Source organism: Notothenia rossii, assembly GCF_949606895.1.
Source record: "Notothenia rossii genome assembly, chromosome: 1".
In the NCBI taxonomy this organism is placed as follows: Eukaryota; Metazoa; Chordata; class Actinopteri; order Perciformes; family Nototheniidae; genus Notothenia; species Notothenia rossii.
Window position 1 is genome coordinate 55,725,780 of NC_136912.1, and position 14,507 is coordinate 55,740,286.

Genomic DNA, 14,507 nt, shown 5'->3' on the forward strand with positions numbered 1-14,507 from the left:
ATCATGTTCTGTTGTTGAAAAACAAACCAGTTATGCCACCAGGACTGTTTGACAGAAATGATTTGTATGTTAGGAGAAGATGGAAGCAGATACAGTACATGGCGCAACTCTTCTGGAAGAGGTGGGTTTCTGAGTACCTGCCATTGATGCAACAGAGACAAAAATGGACAGCACTAAGAAGAAACCTCATACCTGGAGATGTTGTTCTTGTGGCAGACGCTACAGCCCCAAGAGGATCTTGGATGATGGGGAGAGTTTTAGAAGTCAGAGCAGATGTGAATGGCCATGTGCGCTCTGTGCGTCTCCAAACAAAGACCAGTATCCTGGAGAGGCCTTTGACGAAGCTGTGCCTGCTGCTGGAGGCAACACTGTGACCGCATGGACTCTCTATCTTTCTCTTTGCCTCTCTCTCTGTCTCTTTCCATCAATAACACCTTTCCTTCATAGGTTTGCCAGAGAAGACATCAGTGCCTGAGAATGCATGTTTAGTGTGTAGCTCCATGTTTTTTAAGTCTAGTAATTGTGATAAATGCCCAATTAGGGGCCGGAGTGTTAGAGCTACACAGTCTTTTGCATATAGTAATTGTAGTTTGTCATTTAATTTGTTTATTATGATTTTGCTCACATTAGAAGTATATATTTGTGGTAATATTCTGTTAAGTTAATAATAATTTGTTTAGTTAATTTCTTTGCTTTATATGTTAGTCTTTATTTGGGTTAATTTATTTAGTGTGATTTTTGGTTTAGACACCTGGGGGTAGTGGTGAGCACAGGTAAGGGTGTATATAGGCAGGAAGTGGCAGACCACCTGTTTTTGCACCTGGGTAATGGGCACATGGTTTTTTACCAGCACGAGAGAGGATTGTTTGTACAAGGAGAAAGAATTGTTTGTGACCGAGAAAACAATAAAACCAGCCTCAACGACAGAACCCATGCCTGGAAATTGGTTGACTTTCTACACTGCGTACATTACCTGCCCAGGGTGCCAGAAGTGATCCGTTTGAAGGTTTTAACTTATTTTGAGTTTAAGTTTAGGACAAACGGCCACTACAAAGGGAAAATATAAACTCTAGATTTTGGCTTGGACTATCCCTTTATCAATCTCTTTATCAAGCACCTGATAAAGCGCTTTATAAATAGAATGTATTATTATCATTATTATTATTTAAGTCGTGGACACAAATAACAATGATGAATCTGATTTGGGCATGTCAACTGAGAGGGACGGTTTGGACCTAGTACGTCTAGTATGTTGGTCTTATCAGGTGTCCTCTTAAGTCTTCAGATGCAGATTTTTTAACACCTGTGATATTATATATGCGTGATGGCCGACTGGCCTTCCGGTTTGTTCAGATCTTTAATCTCAGACTGCTCGTGTTGCTCCTACCCCTGAGCTGAGATGCTCTCTCTGTCCCAGCCACAGCTCCAGCGGGCGGAGGCGCTCCAGCTCCAGCTCCTGAGAGTGCAGGCTGCCCTGAGCCTTCTGCAGCTGCAAACACACACGCTCCCGCTCCTTCTGACACAGCGCCCCCTGGGACTGGAATAACAGAAAAGATGTGTAAAAGTAACTGGCCTCCACTTCACTTCAGCGTTAAAGTCTGACTTGGCATTACATTAGTTTTATTTTACCTTCATGAGTGTGAGCTCATCAGTCAGGCTCTGGTTCTGGGCCTCCAGCTCTGTCACTTGTTTTTTGGACTGGATTTGTTGCTGCTCTCAACCAGCAGGGGTAGTAAGTGCAATCAGTAAGTGACAGGTAATGTTAGAAAATAAGCGTTTACAGAGAGTTGGACTGATGTTGTTGTACCTGGAGCTTTTCACTGAGGCCAGCCATCTCTGATGCTTTGCTATTTGCTCCTCCACTGGACTCCTTCAGCTGTTTGCGTTGTAGCTTGAGATAACTTCTCTTTAACTTATCCAACTGCAGGAAAAGATAGTCAAATTCAAATTTTAATCGGACACTTTTTAATAACTTTTGATTCAGCAGACATTTACTAAGAAATAAGATAAGAAAAAGATTGACCAATACAATTCTCATTAAACAAAAAGAAACATAACGGAAAAGGAGAAGGAAGAAACATTGTAGATATCTTCAATAATACTCAAAATGAATATAGTATTTTTGGGTGACATATTTTAAATGGTTCGTTGATATGTTAGATACAGTGGGGCAAAAAAGTATTTAGTCAGCCACCAATTGTGCAAGTTCTCCCACTTAAAAGATGAGAGAGGCCTGTAATTTTCATCCTAGATATACCTCGACTATGAGAGACAAAATGAGAAAACATTTTTTCCAGAAAATCACATTGTCTGATTTTTAAAGAATTTATTTGCAAATTATGGTGGAAAATAAGTATTTGGTCACCTACAAACAAACACGATTTCTGGCCCTCACAGCTCTCTGCAAATAAAGTCTTTAAAGATCAGACAGTGATTTTCTGGATTTTTTTTTCTCATTCTGTCTCTCATAGTTTAGGTATACCTAGGATGACAATTACAGGCCTCTCTCATCTTTTTAAGTGAGAGAACTTGCAAAATTGGTGGCTGACTAAATACTTTTTTTCCCCACTGTATACCGGAAATGCAATTGTTGATATCAGTAATTGTTATTGTAACTAGAAAAAGAGGAATTACTGATATCTATTATTACATCAAATGTATACTCAGGGTTCCTGCAGGTTTCACCAATTCAAATGTAAGACTTTTTAAGACCTTTTTAAGACCACTTTGAATAGAATTTAAGACCTACAGTGGGGCAAAAAAGTATTTAGTCAGCCACCAATTTTGCAAGTTCTCCCACTTAAAAAGATGAGAGTCCTGTAATTTTCATCCTAGATTCACTTCAACTATGAGAGACAGAATGGGGGGAAAGAATCCAGGAAATCACATTGTAGGATTGTTAATGAATTAATTGGTCAATTCCTCGGTAAAATAAGTATTTGGTCACCTACAAACAAACAAGATTTCTGGCTCTCACAGACCTGTCACTTCTTCTTTAAGAGCCTCCTCTGTCCTCCACTTGTTAACTGTATTAATGGCACCTGTTTGAACTCGTTATCAGTATAAAAGACACCTGTCCACAACCTCAAACAGTCACACTCCAAACTCCACTATGGGCAAGACCAAAAAGCTATCAAAGGACACCAGAAACAAAATTGCAGACCTGCATCAGGCTGGGAAGACTGAATCTGCAATAGGTAAGCAGCTTGGTGTGAAGAAATCAACTGTGGGAGCAATTATTAGAAAATGGAAGACATACAAGACCACTGATAATCTCCCTCGATCTGGGGCTCCACGCAAGATCTCACCCCGTGGGGTCAAAATGATCACAAGAACGGTGAGCAAAAATCCCAGAACCACACAGGGGGACCTAGTCAATGACCTGCAGAGAGCTGGGACCAAAGTAACAAAGGCTACCATCAGTAACACACTACGCCGCCAGGGACTCAAATCCTGCAGTGCCAGACGTGTCCCCTTGCTGCTTAAGCCAGTACATGTCCAGGCCCGTCTGAAGTTTGCTAGAGAGCATTTAGATTATCCAGAAGAGGATTGGGAGAATGTCATATGGTCAGATGAAACCAAAATAGAACTTTTTGGTAAAAACTCAACTAGACGTGTTTGGAGGAGAAAGAATGCTGAGTTGCATCCAAAGAACACCATACCTACTGTGCAACATGGGGGTGGAAACATCATGCTTTGGGGCTGTTTTTCTGCAAAGGGACCAGGACGACTGATCCGTGTAAAGGAAAGAATGAATGGGGCCATGTATATTGAGATTTTGAGTGACAACCTCCTTCCATCAGCAAGGGCATTGAAGATGAAACGTGGCTGGGTCTTTCAGCATGACAATGATCCCAAACACACCGCCCGGGCAACGAAGGAGTGGCTTCGTAAGAAGCATTTCAAGGTCCTGGAGTGGCCTAGCCAGTCTCCAGATCTCAACCCCATAGAAAATCTTTGGAGGGAATTGAAAGTCCGTGTTGCCCAGCGACAGCCCCAAAACATCACTGCTCTAGAGGAGATCTGCATGGAGGAATGGGCCAAAATACCAGCAACAGTGTGTGAAAACCTTGTGAAGACTTACAGAAAACGTTTGACCTCTGTCATTGCCAAAAAAGGGTATATAACAAAGTATTGAGATGAACTTTTGTTATTGACCAAATACTTATTTTCCACCATAATTTGCAAATAAATTCTTTAAAAATCAGACAATGTGATTTTCTGGATTTTTTTTTCCTCATTTTGTCTCGTCATAGTTGAGGTATACCTAGGATGAAAAATGCAGGCCTCTCTCATCTTTTTGAGTGGGAGAACTTGCACAATTGGTGGCTGACTAAACACTTTTTTGCCCCACTGTATTTCACGGCAAGAAAGTATGAAGGAAAATTGCTATGAAAGAAGAAATACGTCCCATAATTACTTACAAAGTAAAGTAAAGTTATTGATTGATGCATCAGTGTTTCTTAGGGTCAAAAACACTAAACTCACAACTTACAATGCAAGCGTTTAGTTTATTTAATAAATGAGAACATTGTCAATGTGAAAAGTGACACTAGATAGATTAGTTACAATTTGCTCAATATATATATATATATATATATATTATATATATTTTTATATATATATATATATATAAAAAATAAATCAATTAAACACCTTGAATTTCAGGGGGGGCGCGGGGCACCGTTGGCGGGGCACAGCGTACACTGAGTACACAGAACTGTGATAGCGTGTTAGTCAAAAAGTGTGTTTGTGTCTCTGTGTGGGTGTGTGTGTGTGAGTGAGTGACAAGAGCTATATTCAGAGCTCTGCTGCCTTCATGCTGTTATAGGATTGGTGTTTAGCTCCCAGGGTATATGCAGGAATCCTGAAGTCAAATGTAATACCTTTTAAGACCATTTTTAAGACCCTTTCCATACATTTTAAGACCTCATCGCCACTTTGAGTTTTAACCGTTACATTGGCGACACACTTGACCTCACATTTACTATATACAGTATTGATTGTCCTTCCTCCTTATCTTCCAACCATTTGGACGCAGACTTGCATTTCCCCATAACGATGTTGTTCAACAACCGGCGTAAACGGACCTTCGTGCGCTATCAAGCAGTGAGCGTGCGATGTCCTGTTCAGATGACGTCAAATCCAACGGGATGCCATAAATAAACTACACAGAATCACACTACACACCTACGCAATGATTACATTCAGGCAGACTGTAGAATACAACCTCTTTGGACCATTTATATACTTTATGAAAACAAGCTACAAAATGTAATACCTTGGAAAATGCTGTTTAATACTTTTTAATAGCCTTAATTTTCGCTAAATTTATTTATCAACTTTTAATAATTTTTAAGACCCCGTGGACACCCTGAAACTGTATGGTAATACGATTTGACGAGCCAAAATGTGATTTCTACCTATGATACTTGTACAATAGATTTACAGATACTATTTTGCAGTGATCAAAATGAAATGTCATCACATTTTTCCGCAAACTAAGATTGTTCAGTTTTTAAAGATAGAAAATGATGTAGCTGCTCTACAATTGATTTATTTGATTAAACTGGAGTTGGACATACATACCTCAATAAATTAGAATATCGTGGAAAAGTTAATTTATTTCATTAATTAAATCCAAAAAGTGAAACTCATATATTATATGAATTCATTACACACAAAGTGAAATATTTAAAGTCTTTTTTTTTTTTTTAATCTTGATGATTAAGGCTTACAGCTAATGAAAACCCCAAGTTCAGTACTCAGAAAATTTGAATATTACATAAGACCAATACAAAAAAAAGATTTTTAATACAGAAAGGTTGGCGTGTGTATGCACTCAGTACTTGGGCCTCCTTTTATTACTGCATGGAGGTGGCCAGCCTGTGGCACTGCTGAGGTGTGATGGAAGCCCAGGTTGCTTTGATAGCGGCCTTCAGCTCGTCTGCATTGTTGGGTCTCGTGTCTCTCATCTTCCTCTTGACAATACCCCATAGATACTCTATAGGGTTCAGGTCAGGCCAGTTTGCTGGCCAATCAAGCGCAGTAATTTTCCATGGTCACTAAATCAGGTCTTAGTACTGCTGACGTTGCCTCTGGTTCAGGAGTGGCTTGACACGAGGAAGTTTCAGCCCATGTCCTGGATACGTCTGTGCGTGGTGGCTCTTGATGCACTGACTCCAGCCTCAGTCCACTCCTTGTGAAGATCCCCCAAATGTTTGAGTGGCCTTTGCTTGACAATCCTCTCAAGGCTGCGGTTATCCGTGTTGCTGTGCACCTTTTCCTACCACACCCTCCTTCCACTCAACTTTCTATGAATATGCTTGGATACAGCCATACCTTTTGAGGCTTACCCTCCTTGTGGAGGGCGTCAGTCACTGTCTTCTGGACAACTGTCAAGTCAGTAGTCTTCCTCATGATTGTGAAGCCTACTGAACCAGATTGAGAGACCATTTAAAGGCTCAGGAAATCTTCACAGGTGTTTTGAGTTCATTAGCTGATTAGAGTGACACCGTGAGTCCACAACATTGAACTTTTTCACAATATTCAAATTTTCTGAGATAATGATTTTGGGGTTTTCATTAGCTGTAAGCTGTAATCATCAAGATTAAAACAAATAAAGCCGTGAAATATTTCACTTTGTGTGTAATGAATCCATATAATATGAGTTTCATTTTTTGAATTGAATTAATGAAATAAATTAACTTTCCACAATATTCTAATTTATTGAGATGCACCTGTAGAAGAGCTGTTAATGAGAGACGTCTTAATAAATGTTGACCTAGATCATCAGTCAAATGAAAGCAAATTGAAATTGTTTAAACTGTGTGATGGACCAAACCTCACCTCCTCGCGGAGCCGCTGCAGCTGCTTCTCGTTCTGGGTAACCATCTCATGTCGGCCCGGCTGCACCTCCTCCAGCTGCTGGCGGAGCAGTCCGATCTGCAGGCAGAGTTTTCACAGGAATGGTGTCGGAAAAACGTGGCTACAATTCCAACATGATGATAACACATGGGACATCCAGATTCAAACTTAATATAATAATAATAATAATAATAATAATAATAATAATAATAATAATAATAATAATAATAATAATAATAATAATAATAATTGCGCTGAAATACCGCACAACACTATTCTTCAAAATGACATCGGAGATGAATGATTGAAGTGGAGACGGTCAGTTTCCAGATTTCTGCCTCACGAAAAAGAACACTAAGAATTTTAGGAAGGATCTGCTGCTTTACCTCCAGGTCCCTCCGTTCAACCAGGTTCCTGGAAGCCAACAGCTCATCTTCGCCTCTCTCCAGCCGGAGCTCCACGGCCTGAGTCTCAGCCTCCCACTCCCTCCTCTGATGGTCGATCATTATATCGATCTGTCTCATCAGCTCCTGAAGCTCCGGCTCGCATGACGACAGCACAGAGCTGGAATAGAATACATATATTACACATTTAGATGTAGGCTAGACCTTCGAGGATACCACATCATTAAGAGCTAACCATCACTGCGTGATTTTAGTATTATCTCAATTTAATAAGAAATGAACTGGCTTTAGCCACCCTACCTTAGGTCAGGGTTCTGCAGACATCCCAGAGAAGCCTCCATCTGCTGGGAAATGACACGCTCAGCGTTAAACTTCACTTTAACTTGACTCAAGTTAGCTACATGCAAAGATAACTAACCTAGCAACCTCTGTGACAGCATTGTCGTTACTACCTAATACAACCAAACTGAGCTGTAACCACGCCAGTTACGTACGTTGCGTGGGTTGAAATGGGTAACTAACGTTAAATCAACTAAAATTGGACTGTGGAAAAGTCTAAGTACAGCAAGAAAATCCTTAGTAAACGTTTACAAGTTTTAGAGCGACAAATTACTTTTGTTTACAATGTTATCTGAACTACACAGCAGCCAGCACAAACTCGATTTCCTGATGTAAGGCGGTAACTCCGCCTCCAACCTGTGTCCTCAGCACGCTGTACGTACGTCTAGTGTTAGGGGACTCTGCCTCTGGCTGCAGGTATGGCTAATCATAGGCTAAATTAACAGGCTGTTGTATTAAATACACATAATAAACCAAGTGTCTAGCGAGTTAGATTACAATAACTATAACTATTTTCCACATTCCATATTTTGAATGCCTGTGGACAAACTGTTACTGGGACTTCAATGAACATTGAGACGATGTGTATTCCACACTATGATAGTTACACAAAAGCTAAACTAATTTGCAAATCAAAAGGCTCATCCTGTTAGGTGAGTTGATTAAGTTCTATGGTATCGGTCTTCGTGAACACGTGGCTCGTTGGTCTAGGGGTATGATTCTCGCTTCGGGTGCGAGAGGTCCCGGGTTCAAATCCCGGACGAGCCCACACTTTTGATTGATTGATTGATGGTGGCCACCCTTTTGATTAATGGTGGATGCCGCTCCCACATGAATAATGTTAATGTGAAGCTAAACGTTTAGCGTTAGCGGTAGTTTACAACACAGCCACTGCAGTACAATGCGATTTACCTGCAGACAGGGGCGGACTGGCCATTGGGAATACCGGGAGTTTTCCCGGTGGGCCGGTACCGAAGTGGGCCGTTCGGACAATTCCCTAGCACCCCTAGACTTTAATCATTATAGCCAACACAAAAAGGTACAATGTAATCAGCAAACCAGTTAGCTATATATTAGCAATGATGTAGTTAGTACATACGGCTCGTTGGTCTAGGGGTATGATTCTCGCTTTGGGTGCGAGAGGTCCCGGGTTCAAATCCCGGACGAGCCCTACATTTTTCTGCATTGCGTTTGGTCGTTCATCTATTCATTTAATTTAATATACCCTTTGTCATTAATTAATGCATTTTAATATACCCACATGTATAATGACGTGATAGACGTGTTGAACAGGGGAGTGGCTACAGATGAGATATCACGGTTTGATGAATTCCCCTTCCAAGCCGCCTTCTTTAACCCGCACCAGTTTCTCCACCTGCCCTCCCACACTAAACAAAGATCGTCACCACCACCCAGCTGTTGTGCTGTTTGTCTGGGCCGTGAGAAGAGATAGGGCTGTTTCCCACACACACAGCAGACCCTAACAGAAGAGCTGCCTCTCCATTCACTGCAGTGCTGCTCCGCTGTGCACTACGAAGGGACAATACTCTGTGTTCGGTCTGAAGCAGCACTGAGGAGTAACGTTTTACATTGGCTTCCCCATACTGTAAGTAGGCTTTACAGACAATATTTTATTATTTTTAGCTTAACTTGTTTCCATCAAAATAATGTTTAGGGTTGGATGCTGTTTTTTTATGGTAGCCTAATCAATTTCTGTTTTATTTAACTGTATTTAACACTCTTTTTGGCTATATTTAAAACATACACGTTTGTTATCCCCTAATACCTAAATAATGATAGCTGAAGTCATATTATAGAATTACCTATACATCTTTTAATAAGTATTTTCAATCAAATTTAAACTTAAATTTATTTAAGTATCCTTTTATTTGTATACTTCTCTCTTTTGTACTTTGCACATTCCTTGAACAATTTTGCATATTTCTGCTCTACAATATACTAACTATACTAATACCAGTGCTATAAACTGCACATTTGATTCAGATATATGTTTATATATATATATATATATATATATATTTTAATATTCTTTACTGAAATATGTTTGTGTCAGCTTTCATTTTAATATAGACTTTTGATTTGTTAGTATTTCAAACATATATATATATATATTTCTCTTAACAGAGAGGAGAAAACTGGACCCCTGCAGGAACCATCTACTTCAACAAGCCCTGATCATCAGGTGCCTGATATTTCTCCTGGACAAACAGGATCCACATCATCGCGTCACTTTGATCCTGCAGCCGGACCATGGTTCTGTGTGAGGACGGAGAGTGCAGCGTGTGCCTGCTGCCCTACTCTCGGACGGACAGGGTCCCCAGGGTGCTGCACTGCAGGCACACCTTCTGCCAGCTGTGCCTGGAGACCATGTCCCAGGCCCAGAGCGGGCTGCTCACCGTGGGCTGCCCTCTGTGTCGACGGGTCACCGGCGTAGGACGGGGCCTCGGCCTGCAGGAAGCTCTGTGGGTCGACAGCAAGCTGTGGGAGCAGATACCGGAGGAAGAGGACGCTGAGGCAAAGGAGGAGGAGGAGGAGGAGGAGGAGGAGGAGGAGGAGGAGGATGAACTGAAAGCAGAAGCTGAGGAGGAGAGGACGGAGTCCAAACAGGAGTCCTCGCTGCGGGCAGAGTGGTGGGTTTAAAAGTGTAAACAGACATGTATGTGGTCATTAGCACAAGTAATAACCGATACTTATTTTTGGGCTTTCACAACTATTTACACGTATCTATAAACTTTGTGACATCTTGAGTTATTTTCCCCAAACAATGCTTTTCCAGAATGCCTTAAAGGTAGGGTAGGTAAGAATGGAGAAACCAGCTCGAGTAAGCTAGAATTTGAAAGTACACAACCGAAAAAAATGTTTCTGAAGTGAATTACCTTTAACTTTTCCAAACGAAAAACATGCAAATTGAGTATAGTATGAGAATAATATCCCTTTAAAACCAGTGTTGAATTTGAAGAATTGGAGAAGATTCCTGCCATAGCTCCCCCATTCACACGTTGGTGTTAATCTGCACGTTTGTCCACAAAGCTTCTCATTAGCGCCTCGGCTCTGCAGGACCACATTTTGTTGTAGAAGTAACCCTATTCAACTGTTGCTTTTCAGTGCTTCCTCCAGGTCTGCCAGAACAAAGCTCAAACTTCCTGGCTTCTTCAGGAAGTTCAGTTTAACGAAGCAACACCAAGAGAGGATTGTGCCCTGCAGTAATGTGTAAGTCCTGACTTTGGGAAAAATAACATAAAGAAAAACGGAAGGGAAAATAAGTACTAACTAAAATGTGTGTTTTTTCTTGTTTTTAAGGGAAGTGAAATCGTGGCGCAGGCTTTCAACTGAAGAGACTGTTTAAGAAGGGAGGAGGTGATGTGGCAGATCCTCTTAGGATGTTATTAGCAGATGCTAGACGCCACAAGAAGACAACTCGCCCCTCTGAAGGGAGAGAGTCCAGGCCGTTAGAGCCAGGAATCCATTTGTGTTGCTGTCAGGACTTTGTTTGTCTACAGCCAAAGGTGCCCCGTGTCCCCATTATTTATTCTAGGCCTAATTCCCCCAGCTGGTGCGTTTGGTTCAGCTGTCCCAGGGGGACTCACACCCGGAGACCCGTGACAGATGGTCTCTGAGTACCTTCCCTTCTGAACGTTGAACATAACTTATTGTTTTTTATTTTATTTATGATAGCTAGTAGGCAAAGTATTAAATAAAACTGTTTTTGAAAGAAAAAGTGTTTTTATTTACTTGTGGAGAGAAAAGAATCATGAGCAATTCTGTACTTTACAAAATGCATCATTTATGACATTACGTATGTTTTTAAGTGACTGAAAAAAAGTGAATGTGAAAATGAGTTTTGTGGGCTAGAAACAACAAAAGCATCTCACAAAAGACTTGTTCAGCCATGAAATTGGATTATAAACTCCATTCAGTGAGCATCTGGCAGTATTCCATGCTGCAGATATAAGAATAGTGGATCATCACTGTCATGGAAATTGACTTTATTCTCTTGTGCTACCTTATGTGCACACACCAGTTCAGAAATATACAGCATTCTGAGATACATGAAATCTCACTGAGGTATTACAGGGTTTGGCTTCTCACTCATTTTAAGGTCATGTGATTTGGCTCCAAGAAATCCGTTAGTAGTCCCACTGGTTTGATTCCAAAGTGGTTGGAGCAGGTTTCTCAACTGTAATCCTTGATTGTGTGTTAGTTTTCCTCTCTGCACTATTTAAGTTTTCCCACGGTTGAATACTATCCGATGACTCACCACACAGGGAGCTCCTTCCAAAGCTGTGATGATCTGGAATCAGCAGCTGGCTTTCAGTCAGGAGGACCAACACACTGAGAGTGGCTTAGTTTCAGTTTCGCAACATTCACTGACTCCCACAGCTAGTGTTGGTCTCTGGGCCTTTAAGATGGAACAGAACAGGAAACAACTCCCAGTGCAGGGAACAAGAACTCATGTTCTTCACTCAAGTGAAACAGCATTGCTACAAGGTGAAAACAATGCAAATAGAAGATCCAAAAAAGATCCTGTATTTAAAAGTTTATCAAAACAAAAGTACTCTTCTTTATCGCAATGAAAAGTCTGTACGTTGTATACAAAGTACTAATACCATAAAATTGTACTTCAGCACAGTACTTGAGAAAATGTGCAGGTTGGTGTGGTCACAAGTAATGAGGAAGTTCTCAGATCAGGTCCCACCTCAACAAATAAACATCTCTAACAGAGGGGGAGTCTTGTGGAGTGTTTGCAACAGACATTGTGCAAGACAATTTCCCAGAGCTGACCGTTACAGCAACACATTCCTGTTTGGGTACGTGTGTCCCACCGACTGTGGGTTGAGTGAGATATACTCAAATACCTTTGCAAAATTGCAAATCTGGGACTAAACTAGGACAGACTTCAATGGAATGTTAAGTTGACTTTGTGACTATAACTTTAAGTGTTACCGTTAGTTTGTCTGTCTGTTTTCACAGAGAAGAAATACCCCCCACAAGGCTCCTGTGGCCCCAGCCATACAGCAGGTATTAACTGATGACTGTCTCACAGTAGAAACCATGCGTGCCACAACATGTACAAATACTCGTTAACACTGTCACAACTATTGCTTAATTACTGGTAACTACACCAGCAGTTCCCTGTAGGTCTGTCTGACGTAGCACCATACCACCCGTCAATTTTTAAATGGGTTTATTGCTATTTATTTTCAAACAAATGTTAAGTAAAACCACAAAATAGCCAGGCAAATATGTCTCTTAATTCTGGCAAATGATAAAACATAATTCTAGAAATATACTTTTAGGTTTATTGTAAAAAATAAATGTCATGAATTAAATACAGGATTTGAGTTTTTTGTTAGAAGTGTTTGTTGTTGTAATACTAACTTTGGCAACAAGAGGCTGAGCGCCCCACATAGCGTTGTGATAAAAACGTCTCATAGCATTCATGTTTGCTTCCTGCTCACACAAGGTTCAAATATAGTGTGTGAGCAGGTTTTGCAATATATCCGTCATGGCTTGAAAATATGAAGGCTGAGTTCTGTTAACAACATGAGGGAGTGGTGCTCTTCAGCCTCATGTGCTCCACATGAGAAATACATCAAACTGAGAATGTTGCCACTCCCTTTTCTTCCACCTGTTTCACTGATGGAGAAAAGGGAACAAATATTCCTGTCAAAACTATTTTTCTTAACCACTTTTTCAAGACATAAAAATATAGGGGAAAATAATTTATGTCAGACTTCAGAAACATACACTGAACAAAAATATAAACGCAACACTTTTGTTTTTGCTCCCATTTTTCATGAGATGAACTCAAAGATCTAAAACATTTTCTATATACACAAAATAACCATTTCTCTCAAATATTGTTCACAAATCTGAAAAAATCTGTGATAGTGAACACTTCTCCTTTGCCGAGATAATCCATCCCACCTCACAGATATGGCATATCAAGATGCTGATTAGACAGCATGATTATTGCACAGGTGTGCCTTAGGCTGGCCACAATAAAAGGCCACTCTGAAACGTGCATTTTTGCTTTATTGGGGGGGTCTGGGGGGGTCCGAAAACCAGTCAGTATCTGGTGTGAGGGTTAGGATTAGGATTAGGGTTAGGGTTAGGGTTAGGGTTAGGGTTAGGGTAAGGGTTAGGGTTAGGGTAATGTTGTGAATCGAGTGGCCCATGGTGGTGGTGGGGTTATGGTATGGGCAGGCGTATGTTATGGACGACGAACACAGGCCACTCGATTCACAACATTACCCTAACCCTAACCCTAACCCTAATCCCAACCCTCACACCAGATACTGACTGGTTTTTGGACCCCTCCAATAAAGTAAAAATGCATGTTTCAGAATGGCCTTTTATTGTTGCCATTCTAAGGCACACCTGTGCAATAATCATGCTGTCTAATCAGCATCTTGATATGCCACACCTGTGAGCTGGGATGGATTATTTCGGCAAAGGAAAAGTGCTCACTATCACAGATTTTTTCAGATTTGTTAACAATATTTGAGAGAAATGGTTATTTTGTGTAAATAAAAAATGTTTTAGATCTTTGAGTTCATCTCATGAAAAATGGGAGCAAAAACAAAAGTGTTGCGTTTATATTTTGTTCAGTGTATATATTTTATTTTGTCTTATCTTCCTGTCCAAAAGTTGATATTGTAATTATATTATATATATTATTATTATATCATGATCAGAGAATGTAGATATTACTGTAATAATTAAATATTCACAGCTTAAAAATGTAATTTAACTTTAATTTCATGGACTGCTCAAAGTATGAGCTTCAGATTGTGTCTTTTTAACAAGAATAAACACACACACACACACAGACACAGACACACACACACACACACACACACACACACACACAGA

General features: G+C 40.5%; 2 protein-coding genes across 6 annotated transcripts in view; one reads left to right on the forward strand and one right to left on the reverse strand.

Moving 5' to 3' along the window:
- cep63 (centrosomal protein 63) overlaps positions 1-8,034 on the reverse strand; it is a 30,655-nt gene extending 22,621 nt beyond the window's left edge. The window contains exons 1-7 of one of the 5 annotated variants that reach the window (XM_079658408.1): positions 7,895-8,034; positions 7,572-7,615; positions 7,254-7,431; positions 6,850-6,945; positions 1,808-1,921; positions 1,630-1,710; positions 1,388-1,537 (exon numbers count right to left, since the gene is read on the reverse strand). In XM_079658408.1, the coding sequence (XP_079514534.1) occupies positions 1,388-1,537; positions 1,630-1,710; positions 1,808-1,921; positions 6,850-6,945; positions 7,254-7,431; positions 7,572-7,612 (660 nt within the window). In that variant the 5' untranslated portion in view covers positions 7,613-7,615; positions 7,895-8,034. The other 4 variants (XM_079658412.1, XM_079658409.1, XM_079658410.1 and 1 more) reach the window with 4 other exon arrangements.
- Positions 8,035-9,005: 971 nt separating this feature from the next.
- On the forward strand, positions 9,006-11,349 carry LOC307015424 (uncharacterized protein). Its single transcript, XM_079644016.1, has 4 exons — positions 9,006-9,216; positions 9,756-10,261; positions 10,737-10,841; positions 10,932-11,349. Exons 2-4 carry the CDS (start codon positions 9,882-9,884, stop codon positions 10,975-10,977), a joined length of 531 nt encoding a protein of 176 aa, XP_079500142.1. The 5' UTR covers positions 9,006-9,216; positions 9,756-9,881; the 3' UTR covers positions 10,978-11,349.
- The last annotated feature ends 3,158 nt before the right edge of the window (positions 11,350-14,507 follow it).

Bases quoted from the DNA above. Each gene is read 5' to 3' on its own strand.
- LOC307015424 (XM_079644016.1), top strand. From the start codon at position 9,882: ATGGTTCTGTGTGAGGACGGAGAGTGCAGCGTGTGCCTGCTGCCCTAC. The intron at 10,262-10,736 runs GTGGGTTTAAAA...GTTGCTTTTCAG, and splicing joins TCCTCGCTGCGGGCAGAGTG to TGCTTCCTCCAGGTCTGCCA. The intron at 10,842-10,931 runs GTAAGTCCTGAC...CTTGTTTTTAAG, and splicing joins ATTGTGCCCTGCAGTAATGT to GGAAGTGAAATCGTGGCGCA.